The sequence below is a fragment of the Lissotriton vulgaris genome, chromosome 1_1 (assembly GCF_964263255.1).
Source record: "Lissotriton vulgaris chromosome 1_1, aLisVul1.2, whole genome shotgun sequence".
NCBI classification, from domain to species: Eukaryota; Metazoa; Chordata; class Amphibia; order Caudata; family Salamandridae; genus Lissotriton; species Lissotriton vulgaris.
Genome location: NC_141685.1, coordinates 626,701,741 through 626,723,245, shown reverse-complemented (window position 1 = coordinate 626,723,245; position 21,505 = coordinate 626,701,741). Strand labels below are relative to the sequence as shown.

Here is a 21,505-nt window from a genome sequence, read left to right as displayed (position 1 = left end):
CCTTCCAAGGAAGCTGACAATTTTAATGCCTGTATGACTAAACTTGCCACTTGGATGAACGACCACTGTCTGAAACTGAACGGGTCAAAGACGGAGGTCCTCATCATAGGAGGCAATGAGGCTAAATGGACGAATGAGTGGTGGCCCAGCTGCCTTGGTCCTTTGCCCTCCCCATCCCGAGAGGCGAAGAACTTGGGTGTGTGGGTGGACAATAAATTGTCCTTTGACAGCCACATTAGAAAAACGGTGGGCAAATGTTTCGGGGTAATGAAAACTCTGAACCGTACCCTTGACCTGTTACCTATTAATTCCAGACGTACCATGACGCAGGCACTGATAACATCCCGTATTGATTACGGAAATGTGCTGCTCATGGGTACATCTGAGAAAAATATTAAAAAGCTGCAGGTGCTACAAAATTCGGCAGCTCGCCTGGTCTTAAGGCTCCCTCGGCGAGCTCCATCTTGCCCCTCTCTGGTAGCCCTCCATTGGCTGCCCATCAGGAAAAGGATTGATTTTAAGGCTATGCTGTGGTGCCATAAAATAATTCATCACAGAGCACCGGCCTACATGTCGGATTTGGCTACTGTCTATGAACCGAGCAGATCGCTTAGGTCTAAAGGTATGGGTCTGCTCAGAACCACTCGCCCCAAAAAGGTCAGAATGGGAGGCAAATCCTTCCGGACTTTGGCGGCCAGGAAATGGAACCTTCTTCCTGCGGATATCAGGATGGAGAATAATGAAATCCTGTTTAGGAAGAAATTAAAAACTTGCCTCTTCACTTGCTGATGGGTTTTTTTCCTCTACTCCTTCACACATCTCTCCACAGCGCGGGGACACGCCGAGAGGCGTCACCAAGCGCTTTACAAGCTCCTTTAAATTAAATTAAAATTAAAAAGCGGAAACGGATTAAAAGACACGCTTTACCAACAACAGGGCTAGCCCCCGCCGCTTTATCGCCTATTGTGATGAACATTTGCCGTTGTGGCTGGGAAGAAGAGAGTTAAAATATTTAATCAATATTAATTACAATTATTATTCTAACAATTTTAGTCAATAATGAGAGTTGTTAAGGATTTTTATTACTTGAATACTTTAGTAGATCATCATTATTGAAAATCACAAGTTAAAATAAGATTAATCTCAATCAGCAGTAAATTACAGAAATACAAAATCAATAATGGTTAATCATTTCGGTAAAATATCACATCAACGCATGTTTCAAAAAAGAATTAATCTCTATTCTAAGAATTGGGCAGAAAATTGAGTTAGTCAGAGCCCATAACAGGTTCTAAATCGAGAGATTGATAGAAACTATAAAACTTTAGTATTTAAATCAACTCAAATAGATCAAAAATATAAAAGCAAGAGCTTCCCATGAAGAGAAGTTCAAGAAACTCAGTAGAGTCTCAATGCAATAGGGTCTATGACTGGGTAAATAGGAAGTTGTTGTTGCTCAAAAGATCAGAAGAAGCTGGATAGGAACACGCACTATTATAGACTTCACATTTCATAGATTCGTAACATGTTCCGTTTCTCGTTGCCAGTCAGCCAATCAGCATTCAATGCTCTCCTGGGAACAGTATCATTCCTCATCTTCTCACATGAATACAATGGTTCTTAGACGATAATGTTGCACTATCAATATATTTACAATTAAACTTTCACACAGAGTTCACTTACTTCATGTTGGATTTCTCACTAGTGTGCGATTTAATTTAATTCTCTAATATCAGTTTCTAACCAGAAACTATGTAAGAATCGAAAAATATATTTAATAAAAGAGAAACATTTCTGCAGGATCATTATGAAGGGGAAAAATTAGTAGGTTATGAAGTTAAGTTCACATTTTAAACTTTCCAAATCAAAGTTCATTACCCCATTAATTGGCACAAATTAGTTATATGTATCAGGAATCTTCATATATGTGAAAACATTCTGCACAAATACTTGAAACTACATTTGGAAATTATTTGTTCTTGGGTGTTACTGAGAAAAAAATCTATGAAATGGAATTAGCACTAGTTAAAACCAGAGGTCCATTCTACTTGTTAAAATTTAAAAGGGTGTGGCCGAGCCTCCAGTGGGACTAAGAATTGTTAGTGTACCTGATTTTTAGTGTAAGTTGTCCGTGTGATCAATTAATTCAATGTCAGCTTTTTACTTTTGCTAGTGCAATGTATGTTCCACCCTCTGCGTTCTCATGTGTTCTGATTTTGGTTTCTTGTGTTGTATCTTTGTGCTCTTTTGGTTTATTGTATTATACTTATGGCTAACAAAAAAAAAAGGAAATAATTTTTTCATGTTTACAAAAGTTCATGGTGTGGTCAAGAATCAAACTTTTTATGCGCATTCAGCATTTTCTATTCATTTTTGTTTTTCAAGCAGCATTGCTTTAGTCATTATTGAGGACTAGTATGATTACATAAATGTTTTACAGTTTTGTGAATTCTATTTACATTATTTCATCAAGTTTCTGTACATAATGTATGTGCATTAATTAAGAACCAGCATTAATATTGTGTTAATTACAAATACGCTCTTCCACTGCAAAATGCCAGGCCAATAGGAAACGCTAGTCATCAAGGAAAATCAATTAAATTCAAATTGCAAATGCCAAATATTTGTTTTATTTAACTATTTGACTGTACCTGAATTGTGTGAAACTGTATAATGGTGTGTATGTATGTTGTTTCTGTCTGTGTGTTGATCTAAATGTACGAATGCCTGTAGGTCTGTTTGCATGGCACCTTTACATCTGTTTACCTGTGTGCAGGTATGTTTGGGCTGGTGGCTGTGTGTATGTACATGTGTTGTTATGTGTGTGCCTGAGCGTCTATAGATATGTTGTTGTGCCTGCATATGTGTATGTATGATAGATATCAATGTGTTCATGAACGGGTTGTGTCTCTGCGTGACTGCACCATGCAAACACCAAAACTATTCACTTTATTGAAAGGAGTTAACAGTTTAACTCAGCTGAACTAGGAGTCACATGTGTTCTCAAAAGATATATTTCGATGTTTAACAAATTTCAGGGTAACAGTGGGAGGGTAAGAGAACTGTCCAGCTGAGGATGAAGGTCTCTGGTGTGATGATGTGAACAGTCTAGTAGTTGGGATGGGAGGAGTTACGGGGTTGGAGGAAGAGGAGGGGCCGAAACAGGAATGAGTTAGTTAGAGTAGGGACAGGGACCTAATGTGAAGCAAAGAATAAAGCTCCTTAATATACATGATTAGTGTTTTTCCTTATTGCACCTAAGACACGACATCTGGTGAGCATGTATAGACATGTTGAGATTCAGCACTCTTCTCTCTTTTTTCAATGTTCAGGTGTATTAATTTTACCATCTTGAACATCTAATTCGAAGCATGGGTGCTACCAGAAGTATGTATGATCCATGAGCTAAACAAGGCATTGTCGAAGTCAAACTGTTCACACATTTGTGCACTAGCAAGCAGTGATAAAGTTGGTTAGCAATGGAAATATAATTGTTTTCTGAAAAATGTTAAACCCTGATAATTACCATGCAGTTCTTCCATCATATCTCTAGGGGGTGGATTCGTTATCAGATTTAATTTCTGCAGAAAATGCTATCCCAGAGAAGAATCCGTTCTCTGAATTCCCTCTCTTTTGCTATTCCTATGTTGGAAAAAATTCTGTGGATGAGTACCCCTCTGGATTTAGAATTTTCTTCCAATGCTATCTCAAACAGCCCTAAAGCATGGCCCGGATTTTAACTGATTGCTTCTGTTCACCTTTTCACACTATGTTTGACCTGTAAAATACATGACATAAGAATTTAATTTGCAGATAAGATCTTTTCCAGGCACATCTTATTGGCCCCTGCAAAACGTTTTCCTAAGTGTGCGACTTTGCATAATTCACACAAATTGATTTTACACAAATAACGCAAAATGTCAGAAATTATGCCAGTGTGAAATATCATAAGCAAAAGATACAATTGATGGATGGTATGCTGGACAATGCAAACATTGATCCTCCCAGTCACAAGGATCTGGGTTTAATTCATCATTCTTTTGCTCACCACACCGTTCCCACTTTGGACGCAGCCATATGCAAATCAATCTTGACCCTGTTCCTTGTGGGAACAGTCCAACCCGAATTGTCAAGCAAGGTCCTCCCTGGACCGGAAACAAGCATCCTAGGACAGGTTTCAGGACATCACCCTTCATCAGCCAGGCTAGCTTGAATCCAGTGGTGTAGTGAGCACGGGACTCACGTCTGGGCATACCCTTCCCACTTAGGGTGACATATGCAAAAGAAACAATTGATGAACGGAATGCTGGACAATGCAAACATTCACCCCAAGTCACAAGGATCTGGGTTTAATCGATCATTCCTTTGCTCACCACACCCTGACAGTTTGGACCCAGCTATATGCAAATCAGTCTTGACCCTGTTCCCATTGGGCACAGGGTCAAGACTGATTTGCATATGGCTGGGTCCAAACTGAAATGGCATGGTGAGCACAAAAACGATGGATTTAGGCCCAGATCTCTGTACTGGGGTGAATGTATGACATTGTTCTGCATTCTATCCTTTAATTGTTCTTTTTGCATTTGTCACCTCGAGTAGGACGGGTTTAGCCCAGACATGGGTCCCGGGCTCTCCGTGTCACTGTAGTCAGACTATCCTGGCTGATGAGGGCTGAAAGCCCGAAACCCATCCTAGGATGCTAATTTCCTGGCCAGGGAAGACCTGGCCTGGCAGTTTGAGTTGGACTGTTTTCATTGGGCGCTGGGTCAAGACTGATTTGCATATGGCTGCATCCAAACTGGAATGGTATGGTGAGCACAAATACGATGGATTTAGGCCCAGATCTCTGCACTGGGGTGAATATATGACATTGTTCGGCCTTCTGTCCATCAATTGTTCTTTTTGCAGTGTGAAATATCACACACTTCTTTTGCCCTCAGAGAGTGAGATTTGTGTAGCGACTTTCTTGTGAGCTTTCTGGCATCTGGAGTGATTTTTAAACACAAGTTAAACCCTTTCCTATAATGTTTACTCGAAATACCCCAATTTACGCATTTTATCACATTATTATCTTGATATTGCAAGTAATTTCAGGGAAAAATTTCTATTTTCAAGCTTTTCTAAAGAGAAGCCCTGACTGATCCAGACACTATAATATAAAACTATATAGTGCTTGGAAGTATAGAAAAGGAGGCTGTGGAAGAAGTCTACAAAAGGTTTACCATTTCCTATTGCTCTCCTTCCCTCCCGTTTTACACTTTAGAATTCACCACTAAAAGAAAGCAAGGTGGCCATATTTATACACGCTAAGAAACAACAATCCACTAGTTTAAAATGCAAAGGAGGAAACTTGCCCCACCCATGGATGATGTTCCAGGATTTGTGATCTCAAATGGTGTGCCCTTGCAGTCCTGGAGTGCATGACTGCAGTTGATTAGCAGAGTGGAAGGTGACGTCTTTACAAGCATCTTAGATATGTGTAGTCTCTACTTTATCATTATTCCGCATATAAAGATTTAATCAACTAAAGATGTTTGAGTGTTGTAAAAAATATAATGAATAATCTGCAATAGGGTTTTATTAAATACAAAACATTGTGTCTATTTTTGGCTTGGAAGCCGTCAGCGAGACTGAAGAAAGAATGGTAAAGTGTATACTGTCTAATATGTTGCCTTTTAGGCTGTGTAGTGTAATTAGCCTGGCTATTTGCCTGTAACAATACATAAAAAATTCGTTCTGTAACTTCAGGAGATGCGTGGCTGCCCTGAGAATGTCAAGTTTGGCAACGTATCTACATTTCAGACCAACAAAACAGGTTATTTATGTGGACATACATCTAAATTGTCTCTGAAGGAATTATCAAGAAAACCACATTTAGCAAGGAGAACAAAGACCGGATCCTAAATTGCGAGTCCTTATAGCAAAAAGTAGCGCTCGAGCTGCAGGATTTTGGTGACATTAGGAGGGGTAAATATTTGATTTCTACTCAGGGCCGTATTAGATGGTATTAAGCCAGCACTGCTCCTATCTGTTTGTTTACCTAAATTCACATCAGATGAGTTGTCATTGGCGATTAACCGTCCTGTTTTCCATGGGCTCTTCCATTTTTGGGTGGCTTTCCTGTTTCCCGCTACCAGTTGGAGTGGGATGCCAAAATTACAGTGTTTTGGTTTTCACAGAGCAGAATAAAAGCTGAGATACCTGCAAACCCTAGGACTAGGTTACTCTGCTCACTCAGAGGGGCTCACCAATCTGGAGGATATGGGACAGGTGGGCAGATTGGGATACCAGTTGGATGCCCCTCATTCAACCCTGCCCATTATTAAGAAAAGCTGTGCAGAAGTACCTGTGAGGGAACACCAACGTTTGTTAACATGGTAAGTGGGAGGGAGGAGTTGCAGCAAAGATGGTGCCATACATTGCACAGATTTAAGATCATTGGGGGATATTCACAAGAAAGTGGCAGAGCATGCCGTCAGCCTTATTGGCTTAACGCTTATCTCCGCCACTTCAGAAACTCAAGGCTGCACCATATTCACAAGGATATGGTGCAGCCTTGCATTTCCCCCCTGCAATGGCGCTAAGTTTCACAACTTAGCTCCAAGGAATGCTTCATGCAGTACACATGTAACTTACAAAATGGCATTTAAAAAAAGGTTTGTTCATGTACAGGAAGGGACACCCTTCTGGACATAAAAAAAAATGACATTTTGCATTTTCCATATGTGCTGCATAAGGAAGCACACATGGAAAAAGCAGAACGAGGAGAAATAAAGCATTTCTCCTCGTTTCGCCAACTTAACCAAATTTTGGCGCTACCTCCTATTTACGCTGCCCTTGTGAATAGGGGGCAGCGTCAAAATCAATGGGTGTTGTGGTGGAACGCCCACCACAACACCCATTACACGCCTATTTCACACTAAATACAGCATGAAAGGGGGCCTTATTCACAAGGCAGCGTTAAGCCACGTGGCTTAACGCTCCCTTGTGAATAAGGCAAGGCCCATATCGCCACCACAATGTCACTGAAGGTGATGTTGTGGGGCGATAGGGGCTTGTGAATATGCTAATTCAGAGGAATGTGAACACCACTGAGCCAGCCTAAACCAGAACAAGACTGACTTAAAGACTTTACCTTTTCCTGGTTAGGGTAAGGGCCAGACAACCTTTAGATCATTAATAGTCTGAGACCCCTTACTAGGCATAAAATCTGTTAGCCACATTTGTCATGTGCAGCTTTGTGACTTCAGGGATCTTGGTCATCTAATTTCAACCACTCTGGTGTGTTGAAAGTTTGATATTGCTTTAAATCTTTGTTTTATTCATGCTCTAAGAACAAAGACAGCACTTGGAAATAAATAGCATGTTATAGTGCTTAATTGACCATGGACAGTATTGGTCCAGATGGTTGTTACTTGTCCTCTACTCACTATTTAGCAATGAAAATATACTCCTATCATCATGTATAAAAGAAAACTGCACAGGGGTTAGGTCTGGAGACCATGTCCTTAGTACTCACTTCCTGTATTAGGCCTTGTTGGGATACAAATGTCCCCTGCTTTGTGTAGAACTGTGAGCTCCTGTCCGGAGTATCTGGTGTCCTGTGTTTTTCAATGTGGTCACAGACTCATGCTAATTTGTTGTCTGTGCAGAGGTCCAGGAATCTCCCTTGACATGATTGACGTCCTGGACCTGCCCTGAATGGCAGGGCTGCATCAACCCTGCCATCATTTAACTTACACAGTACTACTGTTCCTGACATGGGTTTAGCATTTAGAGTGGTGTTAGTAGCATCATTGGTTGTGATCACACCTTTTTATCTGTGTCACTGAAGTGGAGGCTTCTATGCGTTAACCCATATCTTTGCTGTAACCTCCAAAGTGAGTGTTATATGTGTGAATGTAAGAAGCCTGTGTTGTGCTTACATTGTGTCTTCAAGTGTAATGGAGGCCAGCAGGTTACATTTTGGAAGGTCTTGGCCCATTCCTGTGATAAGTCTGTTGCAAATATAACATTGAACCCTTCTAAAGCAAGGGTACAGGGTATCAACAATGATATTAATAAATCACTTGGGATTGCTGATATTAATAAATCAATTGAAAACAATTATATATTTGAAGATTTAAGATTTAAGTCATACAATTGTGTGACCAACCACCAACCAAAAACCTCAATACTAAGTATTGGTATCACACAAAAATAATCACCAGTTATCTCTGAGATATCACTGTTTCGGACGTTTTATATTGACATTTTACTCCCCATATTACAGTATATACATTATCATATTATGCACAAGGAGAGGTCATGATTTGCCAAGATAATGTGACAATTGAATAAGTTAATTGCGAACCTATATTTTGAGGATAAGGTATATTGATTAAATAGTCTGATTCAGTCTGTTTTGCATTTGTATGTAGCACTCAAAAGCACAACGGGCGGATATAAATTCCACATTTAATTCACAGAATCAGAACTGTCTGGATTTTACATTTGTAAGGTGCAATTATGGGTGAGAAAAAACATGCTAACATTGTGGGATTGCTCATTTCAAAAGTAAGAATTAGTGGAGGTTTTTGGTCACTTTGGAGTGTGGCATACTGTAGAAGTAGATCTTCAAACATTTCAAAGGATTTATTTTGACATATTTATCTCCCCATTACATGTCAAACATAGCTATTGATAGAGCTACTCTAAATCAAATCTAATAACACTATTATTCCATCCGTGCTTATTAAGGTTGGTGGTGGGTGCAATCACATTTGGGAAGATTGCTTTCAAATGTATGCCTGGAAGGGCATCCACACCTTCTTGAATATGGATATTTTATCTTGTATTGTAGCCGTTATGTTTCCATTGTGTAAAGATTCCAACATTTTGCCCACCATAAACTTATGGTGGGGGAATTAAAACCTTCCATTTTTGTTCAATGGTTAATTTGACCAACATGGTAAATGAGTGATTATTTGGCCTATGGGGGAGCCATTGGATACAAAGTGAAAACTTCATCTTCTATTTCTCCCAGCAAAACTACTAAGTGATTCATTGGTATGTGTATATTTATTATTTCTATGATTAGGGTGAGAATTTCTCTCTAGAAGTTATCAATGTGATTGCACTTCCACCGCATGTGGAGATAGCTACCTTGTACCCCACAACCTCTCCAAAAAATATTGGAACAGCCTCCCATAGTTTTTAGGGTGAACTGTGTTGCATGCCATCATAGCATAAGATTGCATATCCAGATGTATAACACGTCTCTCTTGTGTTTTCATCACATCACCTGTTGAACACAGATATTTCATTTTAGGAAGAGATCTAGCACCTCATTTTAACTTGGGGACGTGGGCTGTCCATACGTGCTGAGGCCCATCCACTCAATTTCCAGATGCCTTATTGCACATCAGTGAGCTCTTTGTTGTAAATGCGTCCACCAAAAAGGCAGAAGTCATTGCAGCAAAAACTAGGTAGCATATTTCTGAGTTTGTCACGCAGTGCAAAGCAGCAAGTCATGCCTGCACTGCATGACAGGGAAAGGACAGGAATGCACTGTATTCAAAGTATATGATGCATTCTTGCCTTTTCCCCTGCACCAGTGACATTTTGGCTGTCTAGCGCCAACACAGGCACTCTTGCACCATGGTACAAGGGTGTCAGCATTCTAAGGTGGATGGTTTCTGTGCAGGAAGTGCCACCTTCCTGCACCAAACCAATCCCCTGAGGCATTTTCCTCTTTCTATCTGTGCTGCAGAACATAGAAAGAGGAAACAACAAGAAGGAATAAACATATTTCTCCTTGTTAAGCGTCACCTGGGGATTAATGGGTTTTTGCACATTCCCAGGTCCACCACTTCTGAACAGACAACCAATGGGGTGGGGAAGCATAAAATGTTTCACTTAGCTTACTAATGCAATCCCAGAAAATCAAAAGGGGAGTGGAACCACATCATTCTACATTCCAAAGACAGATAAAGATTTTTGGAGACCTTCTCCTACAAGTTTCCATTGGTGGTGTTTTTGATATCACTGCTTTACTTGTAGCAGATTGTATCATCATTGTGTCTCCTACCTGGCCATGGGGTAGTCCAGGTGAGTAACCATTCAGGACGAGGGGGATGCTGTAGGTAACACAACTGAGCAAGATCTACTCCAATACTTATTCACAAGACTTCCCGACTCTATCATGCTTCCTATGGGAATAGTCCCAACACTAAATATTGGAATGGCATAATATTTCAACAGAAAATAAAAGTAAATGTACTTATCAATAGCTTTATAAAGTTCTGGAAGGTACGTACTGTGAACACTTAGATCTGATAATCACAGGTCCTGAAGAAAGTCAACCGGTCTACTTAGGCCTAATATGGCTGAAACATGTAGACAGCTATTGTGAGATGTGAAGAATTAATAGTATATCATGAATACATCCCTTTGATTTATTAATCTTACCCTATCCCCATTTTATTGAAGTATCCTTTTCTTGGAATAGGAGGTCATTTTAAATATCTTTGCAGATCCCACCAAATTTGTATACCCAGTAACTCTCCCTCTTGGAGTTACCTACCTGGACTACTTGCCCAGATAGAATACCTGATGATGATACAATCCATTACAAGTACATCAGTGGATATCATATATACCCTGATAGAAACTAGTTGGGGAGGGTCTCTAAGCATCTTCTTTATGAGGCTCTGAAATCTAGAATGGTGTAGTTTCACTCCCCATTGTTATTTTCATAAATTAAATCTAAGATTCCATCATAATCAATGAATATTTCATGGGAACACCAAAAAAAAACATAAATTCCCCCCTGGCACAGAGTAAGGCAATGCAGTGTTGCTTTAGTCGAGATTTATAAATCCACTCAGGGCCACACCCGGGGTCTACCGTGGCTTCATAAATCAGATTTTTGAGTTGTGTCATGCTTGCACCATGTTGTGGTACAAGTGGAATGCAACAGGGCTCATAGAAATGCCCCTAGATGTCCAGTGACCTTTCATGTTATTGTGTTCTGTGCGGCATTTATTTGGAAATTGTTCTTACCTTTCAGAACCAACCCCCAAAATGGAGGTTTGTATAGTAAAATAAAAACAAGGGGCCATATTATCAAGAACAACAATAACATTATTGCCACTTTAGCAGCAGAAAACTGCAGCTAAAGCAGCAATAAGGGGCATGATAATATGCCCTTGTGAAATCCCTTAGAAGCCCAGCTTCTGGTATGAACCTGGGCTTCTATGGGAATTCACAAGTGCATTTATCAAGCCTCTTATCGCAGCTTCAGCTGCAGTTTCCTGCCGCTAAAGCGGCAAAAATGTTATTGCTGCTCTTGATAATATGGCCCAACATTTTTGCTGGCATCCAGGGTGTTTTCTCCCTGCACATTAGGGACATTTGTGTCTGTTCTTCCCCGGGAGTACCATGCCTCACATGGTGGTGCTGGAAAAATCTAAGGAACTCTCCCCTAAACAGGACAGGGCTTTTGTCCCTGTGACGTGTCAGCCCTCTGGAGAATGGCTACCGACTTGCATGACATTAAAGAGCACCAATGTTCGGAAACTCCACAATGAAAGCATGCATGTAAATATAAGGCAGAATGTGAATTTCGGACAGGTGCAAAGCTCATTCAAAGAACAGGCAAGAATGTGAAGAATTGTTGTTGTGAGTAAAAGGAAAGAAGGAGTGATAGTGAAGTAGAGGTGGATCATCCTGACTCATTCAGGTGTTAAAATATACAAGTATATATGGGTAACAGTGAATTGCGGGGGTTCTGAATCACATCAAATAAACAGCAAGAGTGGTGAAAAATATCCCCATAATTAATTTTTACCCATCTATAATTTTAAGTTATGTAGGTCCCCCAAGATCTCTGCCCTTGCTTTCACCTACATGGCCTCTATTCTGTGTCCACAATTAAAAACAAAATACCTGGCTTCCTGTCATTCACCCCACCACCCTCTGCCATCACCTCCATCAGCTGTGCTCCTTGGTTTCCAGTTCTGCTCTGACAGGCTCTTTGAGAGCCCTGCAAGAGCATCCTGGAATTCGTCTATGGCATAGTGACAGTGGATAACAGCTTTTGATAACAACTGTTGCTAAATCTTAGCAGTGAGTTACTGGATTTCAATCCAGTCATTCACGCCTGTAGCTCTCAACCAGAGCCTTACATAACACATAGAATTATAGATGGGTAACAGTAACTTATGGGGATGTTTTCCAGCGAGGTGTTTTGAGTGAAATCAAGTAAATAACAAGAGCAAAGCTCAAGTTGTCACTGCTGTCACTCACAACCTCGAGGCGAAAAACATCCCAGTAATTCACTTTTTACCAATCTATTATTTTATGTTATGCATGGCCCCCAAAATCACCTGCCCCTGTTTAAACTGCTGCACAGTGGCATACATAACACGGCCTCTGTTATGTGTTTCTGTCTCAAACTTTAGAAAAGAAAACCTTACATCTGGGACTGTTCTGGTTATGCCCTTCTTGCTTCCAACCCTGTACAGAGGTGGCGTGAGCTCATCTCCATTGCTGACATTCTAGCGCATGCTCACCTGACAGAGGCAAACCTCACTGCCATGATGTTGTTTCTAACAAAGCTATGTTGTAATATGAGCTGGCATGTTGCTTATCTTTGTTAACAATTGGAAAGAAAATCAAGATATTTTTTTTAAAAACGTTTACACAGGTTATACCTAAAGGCAGCGTGGCCCTGGTGCATCCAATTACACACAGGACTGGAATACCTATGGTGCCTGGCCGAGATAGGTGATTTTCTTCACACAATCTGGGCATGTCACTCACTACAATATGTTTGGGATGGGATCTTTAGGGCATTTTAAAGTATACTCAAAAGTCCTGTGAACCCTAATCCAAAGCTAGTAATATTAAGCATACTACAAGACGAAGGCTTCAATCGAGCTGGGAAGACCCTTCGCCGATTGGGACTAGCTTAGTGAGACATAGCTAAGACTTGGGGACAATAAACTCCTACCAGCCTGATTTAGTGTAGAGTGGTCTGCTTAATTCAGACACTCTGTTCATCACCACCCCCTTTTCTGAATAATTTTTGTCCACCATAAGCGTGGAAGGGTATACTCAGATGTGAGTGCCTAGCTCATTGCACCATCAGGATTTAAGCAAGCCGGGCCGAAGACGGCTGAAATGCCAGAAACCGGTCCCCGGTAGCTTGTTTCCTTCCCAGTATAAGAATTGGCTTGGTAGTTTGGTCTGCCCTGTTCCCATGATGCACTGGGCCAGGGTCAGACTAATTTGCATATAGCCAAGTTCTGAGCTGGGATGGTGCAGTGAGCTAAAAAACGGTGATGGATAAAGCCCTGATCTTTGGACTGGGTAAGAGTGGTCTGCTTAATTCAGACACTCTGTTCATCACCACCCCCTTTTCTGAATCATTTTTGTCCACCATAAGCGTGGAAGGGTATACTCAGATGTGAGTCCCTAGCTCATTGCACCATCAGGATTTAAGCAAGCCGGGCCGAAGACGGCTGAAATGCCAGAAACCGGTCCCCGGTAGCTTGTTTCCTTCCCAGTATAAGAATTGGCTTGGTAGTTTGGTCTGCCCTGTTCCCATGATGCACTGGGCCAGGGTCAGACTAATTTGCATATAGCCAAGTTCTGAGCTGGGATGGTGCAGTGAGCTAAAAAACGGTGAAGGATAAAGCCCTGATCTTTGGACTGGGTAAGAGTGGTCTGCTTAATTCAGACACTCTGTTCATCACCACCCCCTTTTCTGAATCATTTTTGTCCACCATGAGCGTGGAAGGGTATACTCAGATGTGAGTCCCTAGCTCATTGCACCATCAGGATTTAAGCAAGCCGGGCTGAAGACGGCTGAAATGCCAGAAACCGGTCCCCGGTAGCTTGTTTCCTTCCCAGTATAAGAATTGGCTTGGTAGTTTGGTCTGCCCTGTTCCCATGATGCACTGGGCCAGGGTCAGACTAATTTGCATATAGCCAAGTTCTGAGCTGGGATGGTGCACTGAGCTAAAAAACGGTGATGGATAAAGCCCTGATCTTTGGACTGGGTAAGAGTGGTCTGCTTAATTCAGACACTCTGTTCATCACCACCCCCTTTTCTGAATCATTAGTGTAAGCATGGCATAGACCAGGCCAGACTGGGAACCGAAACATGCCCTGGCAAACTCCTCGCCCGGCCCCCTGGGGGGACGAGGGGGTGAAGCGGAGCAGTTTGCTAGGGCCAGTTTCAACTGATTTTGTTACAGGGTGCTGATATTGCCGGCCCTGGTCACAGGCACCCCAGGGACCCAAAACTAGACCCCAGTCCGGCAGCCCACCGGAGAAATGCCCGGTGCCCACTAGTGCCAGTCCGGCCCTGGCATAGACAGATGTTGCATAGAGGAACAACCAATTTATGAGGCCTGACGTTGTCCTGATAAACATGGGAAGGTGTGAGATTAGGTACCTTAGGTCCATTATTATGACCAGGAGAATATGCCTGATTAGGTGCTTCACAAGCGGTCTATATTGTCTTATTAACACTTGACATATTGCATAGTGTTATATACTCAACTCTGCACTAGTAAGACTATACGGCTGACGGACTCTCACATTAACTTTGTTGATAATTTCATAATGTACAAAATATACAATGTAATTGCCCTTGTTCTTCTCTTCCTATTTTGACTCAGAATTCTTAATGATTGTCTTATTTGAAGATATATAAAACCAAATAAACAGATTTAGAATAAAAAACCTTGCCTGCCTTCCTTTCCCCCATTGCAGCTGCATTCTCTGAGAGCCCTGTAAGCCTGGCCTGGAAGGCAGCTATGACGTAGCAACCATGAGTAACAAGTCAGACCTGAATTATGAGAGTTAAAAAATGTAAATAAATGAAAAAGGCACTCTATGAGAGCCATACAAAGCAGTAATATTAGACATGAGAACCAGTCAATGTTGGGAGTTATTATCCCTACCATCCAAATACTCTTTACCTGTTAGTCGAACTCCAAAGTTATGTCCGTGCAATAAGAATTGGGACTGATGAGATTTTCAGCCAAGAATGCCATAGAGTACAGCAAATGTATTCATAGGGAAAGAACCAAAGTTCACAAATTGAAATTAGATAAATCTAGTGAATTGGTCAGTTTCGTGGTAAGCAATGATTTTGGTAAATCTCCTAGGTAAATATTTACAAAATCTTCTCTTTTCAGATTCACTCTCCAGATGTGGAAGAATACAATGGAATCTGGCCGAAGGATCCATTCACTCAATCATTTAGGTTGACCCAAGTACTTGGAGCCCAGCTTGCTAAACCCATCAGATTTGACTACAGTAGTGGTCAGGTGGGAGACATTTACACTGCTGAGGATGTATCAAGCCTAGTTGTGAACATCATTAGAGGCATTCTGAATATCTTGCAACTTCGCATTAAAAGGACACAAAGCGCATACAGTTTTCAAGAGGTACAAATTTCACTTTTACAAATACCCACATCAAATAGATGTTTTCAGGTGTACTAAATGATGCAAACCATAGTGTTTTATCTAAAATGTTTCAGCGGGTATTGTATTGCTCTATGAAAAAGTTCATGAGTATCATAGGGGTTCATGGTCTATGGTTCTCCATTCTGTATTGTTGAAATGATAATGTTATAATAGAAGTGGTTATTGTGCATGTATTTTGAATGACATCATTTGAGTTTACTGTGCCCATCACACTGAAAACTAAGATAACTAACCACATAAATACTAATATTTCATTAATCAAATAACCGTAATTCCATGCGGAAATGGTGAGACTGGTCTGGTTAACACCTTATTGAAAGATTTTTTTATTCGACATTTCAATGATATTCTGTTCAGTGTGCTGGAAGGGGCACAGAGAGGATGGTGTACACTGTGGTCGAAAATGCTACCTTTGAGCGATTTTACAAGAGAACAATTAAGCATGTTCAATTGCAAATCATATCAATTGGGTACTAAAGATAATCTTCTTTTGTAAAGTATGCTTTCCAAAGGTAAAGGCAAGGCACACTGTTGGTATTTAAAAACTTCCCATTTAGGAAATATCCAGTGAGTTTTGTCCATCCTGTCTCATAACTCTATTTTTAAATGTTTGTATGTTGGAGATGAGGACTGGATTTCTAAATAAATGATTCCATCTTAAAGTATTAGTAATTAGGCACTCAATACTAACCCAAACATTGAAGAAATACCTTGGGAATCCATTCATTCTCATTAAACATGGTAATCATCAAGATTACCAAGGTCATCAGAAGTCAACCTGAAACAAGCTGGTATACTGAAGAGCTCAAGCTCACCAAACACTGCAAGCAACTAGAGCACAGATAGAGACTAATGGCCTGATTTTGATTTTGGCAGATGGGTTACTCCATTACAACGGGGATGGATATCTCGTCCACCAAGTCTATAGGATTTAGATATGAGTGGATGGGATATCTGTCACCGTTGAGACAGGTTAACCTACTTGCCAAATGTAAATCAGGACCTAAGTTAAAACAACACCACAACAACAACAGTGCCATGTGAATCCTTATCATCATGAAGGACTTCACCTCTACTGCAGCAAGCTCCACCAGAATCACTCCCTCACCGGACCTCTGTAACCAGGTGCCCCATTTTATTTAGCAACAAGATCATCAGCATCCTTGGCAACTTTGATCTCCAACTGGACCCATCAACCATGAAGCCATCCTACCCTTTATCCCACACAATTAGAAGACCACCCAGACCACTTTGCCCACCATCACCATAGAAGAAACTACAGCTGTCATGCGATCTATATACTCCAAAGCAGCATCCAACCCATGGCCCAATCATGTCTCCACCAAAAGACTGAACCCCAACAGGACAGAACTCACACGGATCCCTGAATAACTCAATCAACATAACCACCTTCCTGGAGGTCTGGAGACATATCACGGTTTTCTCCCTCCTTAAAATGTCCTCAGTGAACCCTCCTATGCTTGCCAACTAGTGGCCCATCTCCCTGCTACCTTTCCTAGTAAACGTCTTACAGAAGATCATGAACAAATGACAAAAAACTGATCTCAGTGAGAGCCTTCTTCTCAATGCCACCCAATCTGATCTTAGGCCCAATCATAGCACCAATATTTCCCTCATCACACCACTCACAACATCCGACTGAGCACGCTACCATTCCCATTCACCCTCCTGAGGCGGAAGCCGGGAGGCTCTACTGTATCCCTTTATTCTTTTAAACATAATTGTTTTATCGCTAGATTAAATTAGCGTTTTAAAATCGAAGGGTGTCAAGAATTAGCGCTTGACTGAAAAGCGTTTCGTTTTGGGTTCAAAACGCCACAAATTCGTAGCGACTGCTTATTACTGCCTGGGCTCACCCTCAGCTGAGTGTAGACGCTGAGGGTGTGCTCCCAGGAATACGAAGCCTCTACAGCGGCCATCTTGGGGGTAGGAAAGCGCTCTGAGGCGCTCTAGTCTGTGATAAAAAGAGACAGGAAACCTCCGCGTAGCAGACGCGATTGTGGACACGCCTGACTCACGCCGGAGTCAAGCCAGAGTCCTGCCCGTCTGCGCCCGTCCGCGACAGGACGGGGCTAGGGGCTATGGACTCTATTCCCCCAATACCACCTCGGGAACGGACCGACAAAATCAGGTATTCCTCTCCGACCCTATTAAATCTAAGACCACCCTCACTGATAGAATGCACTACTGAGTCCTGGCCATGCCCAGAAGGACCTTTTTCCTGTATAAACTGTCATTACCAAGCTTGTCATGATACTCCGATCCCAGAGTCGATGAAAGAGATCACTACATCCTCTAATGGTCTAAAAAGCTTTCTCCTAAATGTTCGCTCCCTCCCCAAAAATTACCTGGAAATATGGGACCTTGTTCACACACTACAGCCTGATATTTGCTTTCTGACGGAAACTTGGATCAAACCCCACACAGTCCCTGTCATAGCTCTAGCAGTCCCTCTAGGATATAAATTCCTACACTTGGATCGCCCAGAAAAGATAGGAGGCAGACTGGCAATTGTGTATAAAGAACATCTAAAAATGAATATACTAGAACAAAAATACAGCTCACCAATAGAAACTATGATTTTTAAGGTTTGTCCTAACGCTAAAAGCTCCTGGAAAGGAGCACTGGTCTACTGCCCTCCGGGACCCAATCCGGCTTTTACTATCTCCCTCTTGGAGCTGTTAGCCCCACATCTCAAAGCAAAGGAAGACTTTATACTCCTCGGAGATTTTAACATCCACGCCGATAACCCTACACTCCCAGAAACCCAGTCTCTACTTGCAAGCCTATCCACCCTAGGCCTCGAATTACAAAATAGGGGAACCACACACATAGGGGGCCATTCCCTGGATCTAATCTTCTCGAATTGCCCCAAAGTCCGATGCCAACCGGCAACTCAAATAAATTGGTCAGACCATCTCTTAGTGGAATTCTCTTTATTGGGCATGAATAAACCCCAACAAAAACACACTCTTCCACCCATCTGGCGTCGCCATTGGCACAAAGTTAGGGCGGAAGAGATGCATAAGGTGTGGAAACAGCCTATTCAAACCGATGCGGACAATGTGGAGTCCGCACTATCTAAATTTAACAACTCGCTTAAAGAAGCAATAGAAACCCTAGCCCCTCTAAAACTCCACAAACAATATCCCTCAACCAAGCAAGAAATTTGGTACAATGATGCTTTAAGAACCGAGAAACAGGGATCTAGAAGGGCAGAAAAAATTTGGAGGAAAAACCAGACAGATGAAAACAAGAAACTATATTTAGACGCCCAAACAAAATATTATAGAAATATAAAGCAGGCCAGGAAAAATAGTCTCACACAGCAACTAGCTGAGGCAGGCAACTCCTCTAAGGAATTATTTAAAATCCTAAAGGCTTTTACCAAACTAGAGGCCTGCACAAGTCCCGATGACTTTTCTCAGTCTTTATGTGATGACATTTCTCTGTTCTTTGAAAACAAGATCAATTTGATCTATGACAATATAATGAAGACCTCTGGTCAAGGGAACAATATTCCAATCCCCCCGCCTCGCTCGCGAACGGACATAACTCACTCATGGCCTTCCCGACGGTTGGGGATTCAGACCTACCTCTCCTTATTGGCCATATAAAATCAGGTTCCCCTGACGATCTCCTGCCAGCAAAAATGATTGCCTCCCTGAGTACCCTGCTTGGCCCTCAAATCCTGTCAATTATAAATCTATCTTTGAAGGAAGGACAGGTGCCTATGGAGTGGAAGAAGGCGGTGGTGAACCCCATTCGTAAGAACTCAGCACGTCCCTGGACTGATCTCTCAAACCTCCGTCCCATCTCTCTCCTGCCATACCTTAGCAAAATGACCGAGAAGCATGTGAACACCCACCTTTCCAACTATATCTAGAGAGTGGAGGGTCTGGGCCACTCTCAATCTGGGTTCAGACCACACCACAGCACCGAATCTGCCCTCCTCTCAGTGACCGATAACATCAGGATGTCATTAGATGGAGGGGGTTCCACGATTCTGGTGCTGTTGGATTTATCCGCTGCCTTCGATACAGTGTCACATGAGATACTTCTCGGGCGTCTGAGAGAGGTGGGCCTAGGAGGCATGGCTCTGTCCTGGATTGAGAGTTTCCTCTCAGGTCGTCTGCAAGGTGTCAGACTGGGCTCCCACTACTCCACCTCAAGGGAGCTCACCAAGGGAGTGCCACAAGGCTCATGTCTAAGCCCGACACTATTCATTGTGTATGTGGCCCCCTTGGCAAACATCGTGAGAGCCTATGGGTTCACCCCGATCTCGTACGCCGACGACACCCAACTCCTGTTCCCTTTCCAGACCCTCACCCCGCACTACAAAAATCTTTTGCAGATGGCATGAGGGCAGTTGCGGACTGGATGGCATTAAATTGCCTCCAGTGCAACGTAAACAAGACTGAGGTGATGCTGTTCGGAGAGGCCACTCTTTTATGGTCTCCAGAATGGTGGCCCACAGACCTTGGACCAGCACCAAAACCCAAACAATCAGTAAAAAACCTTGGAGTACGATAAGACCAGGCACTAGTGCTGAAAGAACACACTAATCAACTTGCTGAATCTTGCTTCTGTGTCATTGGACTCCTACGTCGGGTCTTCCCATTCTTGCCTGACAACCACAGGAAGACACTGGTACAGACCTTAGTCATCAGTAGACTTGATTATTGCAATGGCTTGTACATCTCAGCCAATGAAGAACAACTAAATACATTACAAGTCGTGCAAAATACTGCGGCGAGACTCGTCCTCAATGCCCTGCCCAGGACCCCATCACGTCCACTCCTAACCAAACTCCACTGGCTACCGATTAGGAAGCGTATCCAATTCAAAATCTATTGCACAATACATAGGTGTTTGTACGGCTCCGGTCCCAAATACTTGACCAAAAAATTCAACCTCTACTGCCCAGGACGCTCTTTGCGCTCCAGCAATCAGCAGTTACTAGAGGTTCCTAGAATAAAGAGAGCCAGACAAGGAGGCCGAGCTCTCTCTTATAAAGGCCCCATTCTTTGGAACACACTCCCTCTCGCCCTGAAACAAACCATCAACCATCTGTCCTTTAGGAAACTTCTAAAAACCCATCTATTCTCCACACCCTAATAAGAAGAAGGAAATGAAAAGATCAGCTATATTATAGCGTAAACATTATGTCAGACTCTATTTGGTAGAAGCACAAGTGCGGAGATACCCCTACGGGGGTCGAGTCCGGCGCTATATAAGAATACAAATAAATAATAATAATGATCATGGAAGTAGATACTGTAGCCCTCATCCTTCTGGACTGCTACTTCATGACAGGCCACACCTAGTCAGTCAGCCTGATACCTTTCATCTTACCCACTGCTAAACATATCTGCAGAGTTCCACAATGATTCTTGCTTAACCCTACACTGTTTAACACCTACATGACCACACACCTCATCATGCAGACCCATTGATGCAACGTTATTTCATGCATGGACGACACTCCACCCATCCTCTCCCACCCTGTGTTGCTAGATGGATAAAGATCAAAGGCATCAAACTTAAAACAGACAAGACAGAAGAAGTCATTGTCAACAAATACACCTCAAGACAAGGTCCCTCTGGTGGCCTTCCATCTCTACCCCACTACCAACACTACCAGCTATGCAAATAACCTTGAATAGTGGTTTACAATCATTTCACTAATACAAATCAAGTGAACACAGTCTCTGCCTCCTTCTTCCATACCCTGAAGTTGCTCAAGAAGGTCTTCAAGTGGATTCATCTGAATGACCACATAACCTTGACCCAGGCCCTCATCACAAGCAGGATGGACAATGGGAACACAATATACATAAGAACAATACCCTACTGACCAGGACACTGCTGACCAATCAGAGCTCAGCAGCAAGCCTCTCACTCAGACTCCCTGTCCACAAAATGACTCTTTTCAAACTCCTCAAAGATACATATGAAGATACATACAAAGACTTCCACAACATCAATCCTACCTACGT

The 21,505-nt window shown here is 42.2% G+C and overlaps 1 protein-coding gene across 1 annotated transcript in view; it reads left to right on the top strand.

Moving 5' to 3' along the window:
* LOC147747587 (vitellogenin-1-like) overlaps nucleotides 1-21,505 on the top strand; it is a 1,134,322-nt gene that overhangs the window by 195,439 nt on the left and 917,378 nt on the right. Inside the window, exon 4 of the mRNA XM_086925703.1 lies at nucleotides 15,192-15,443. Coding sequence (XP_086781829.1) covers nucleotides 15,192-15,443 — 252 coding nt within the window. The remainder of the gene's footprint in view (nucleotides 1-15,191; nucleotides 15,444-21,505) is intronic.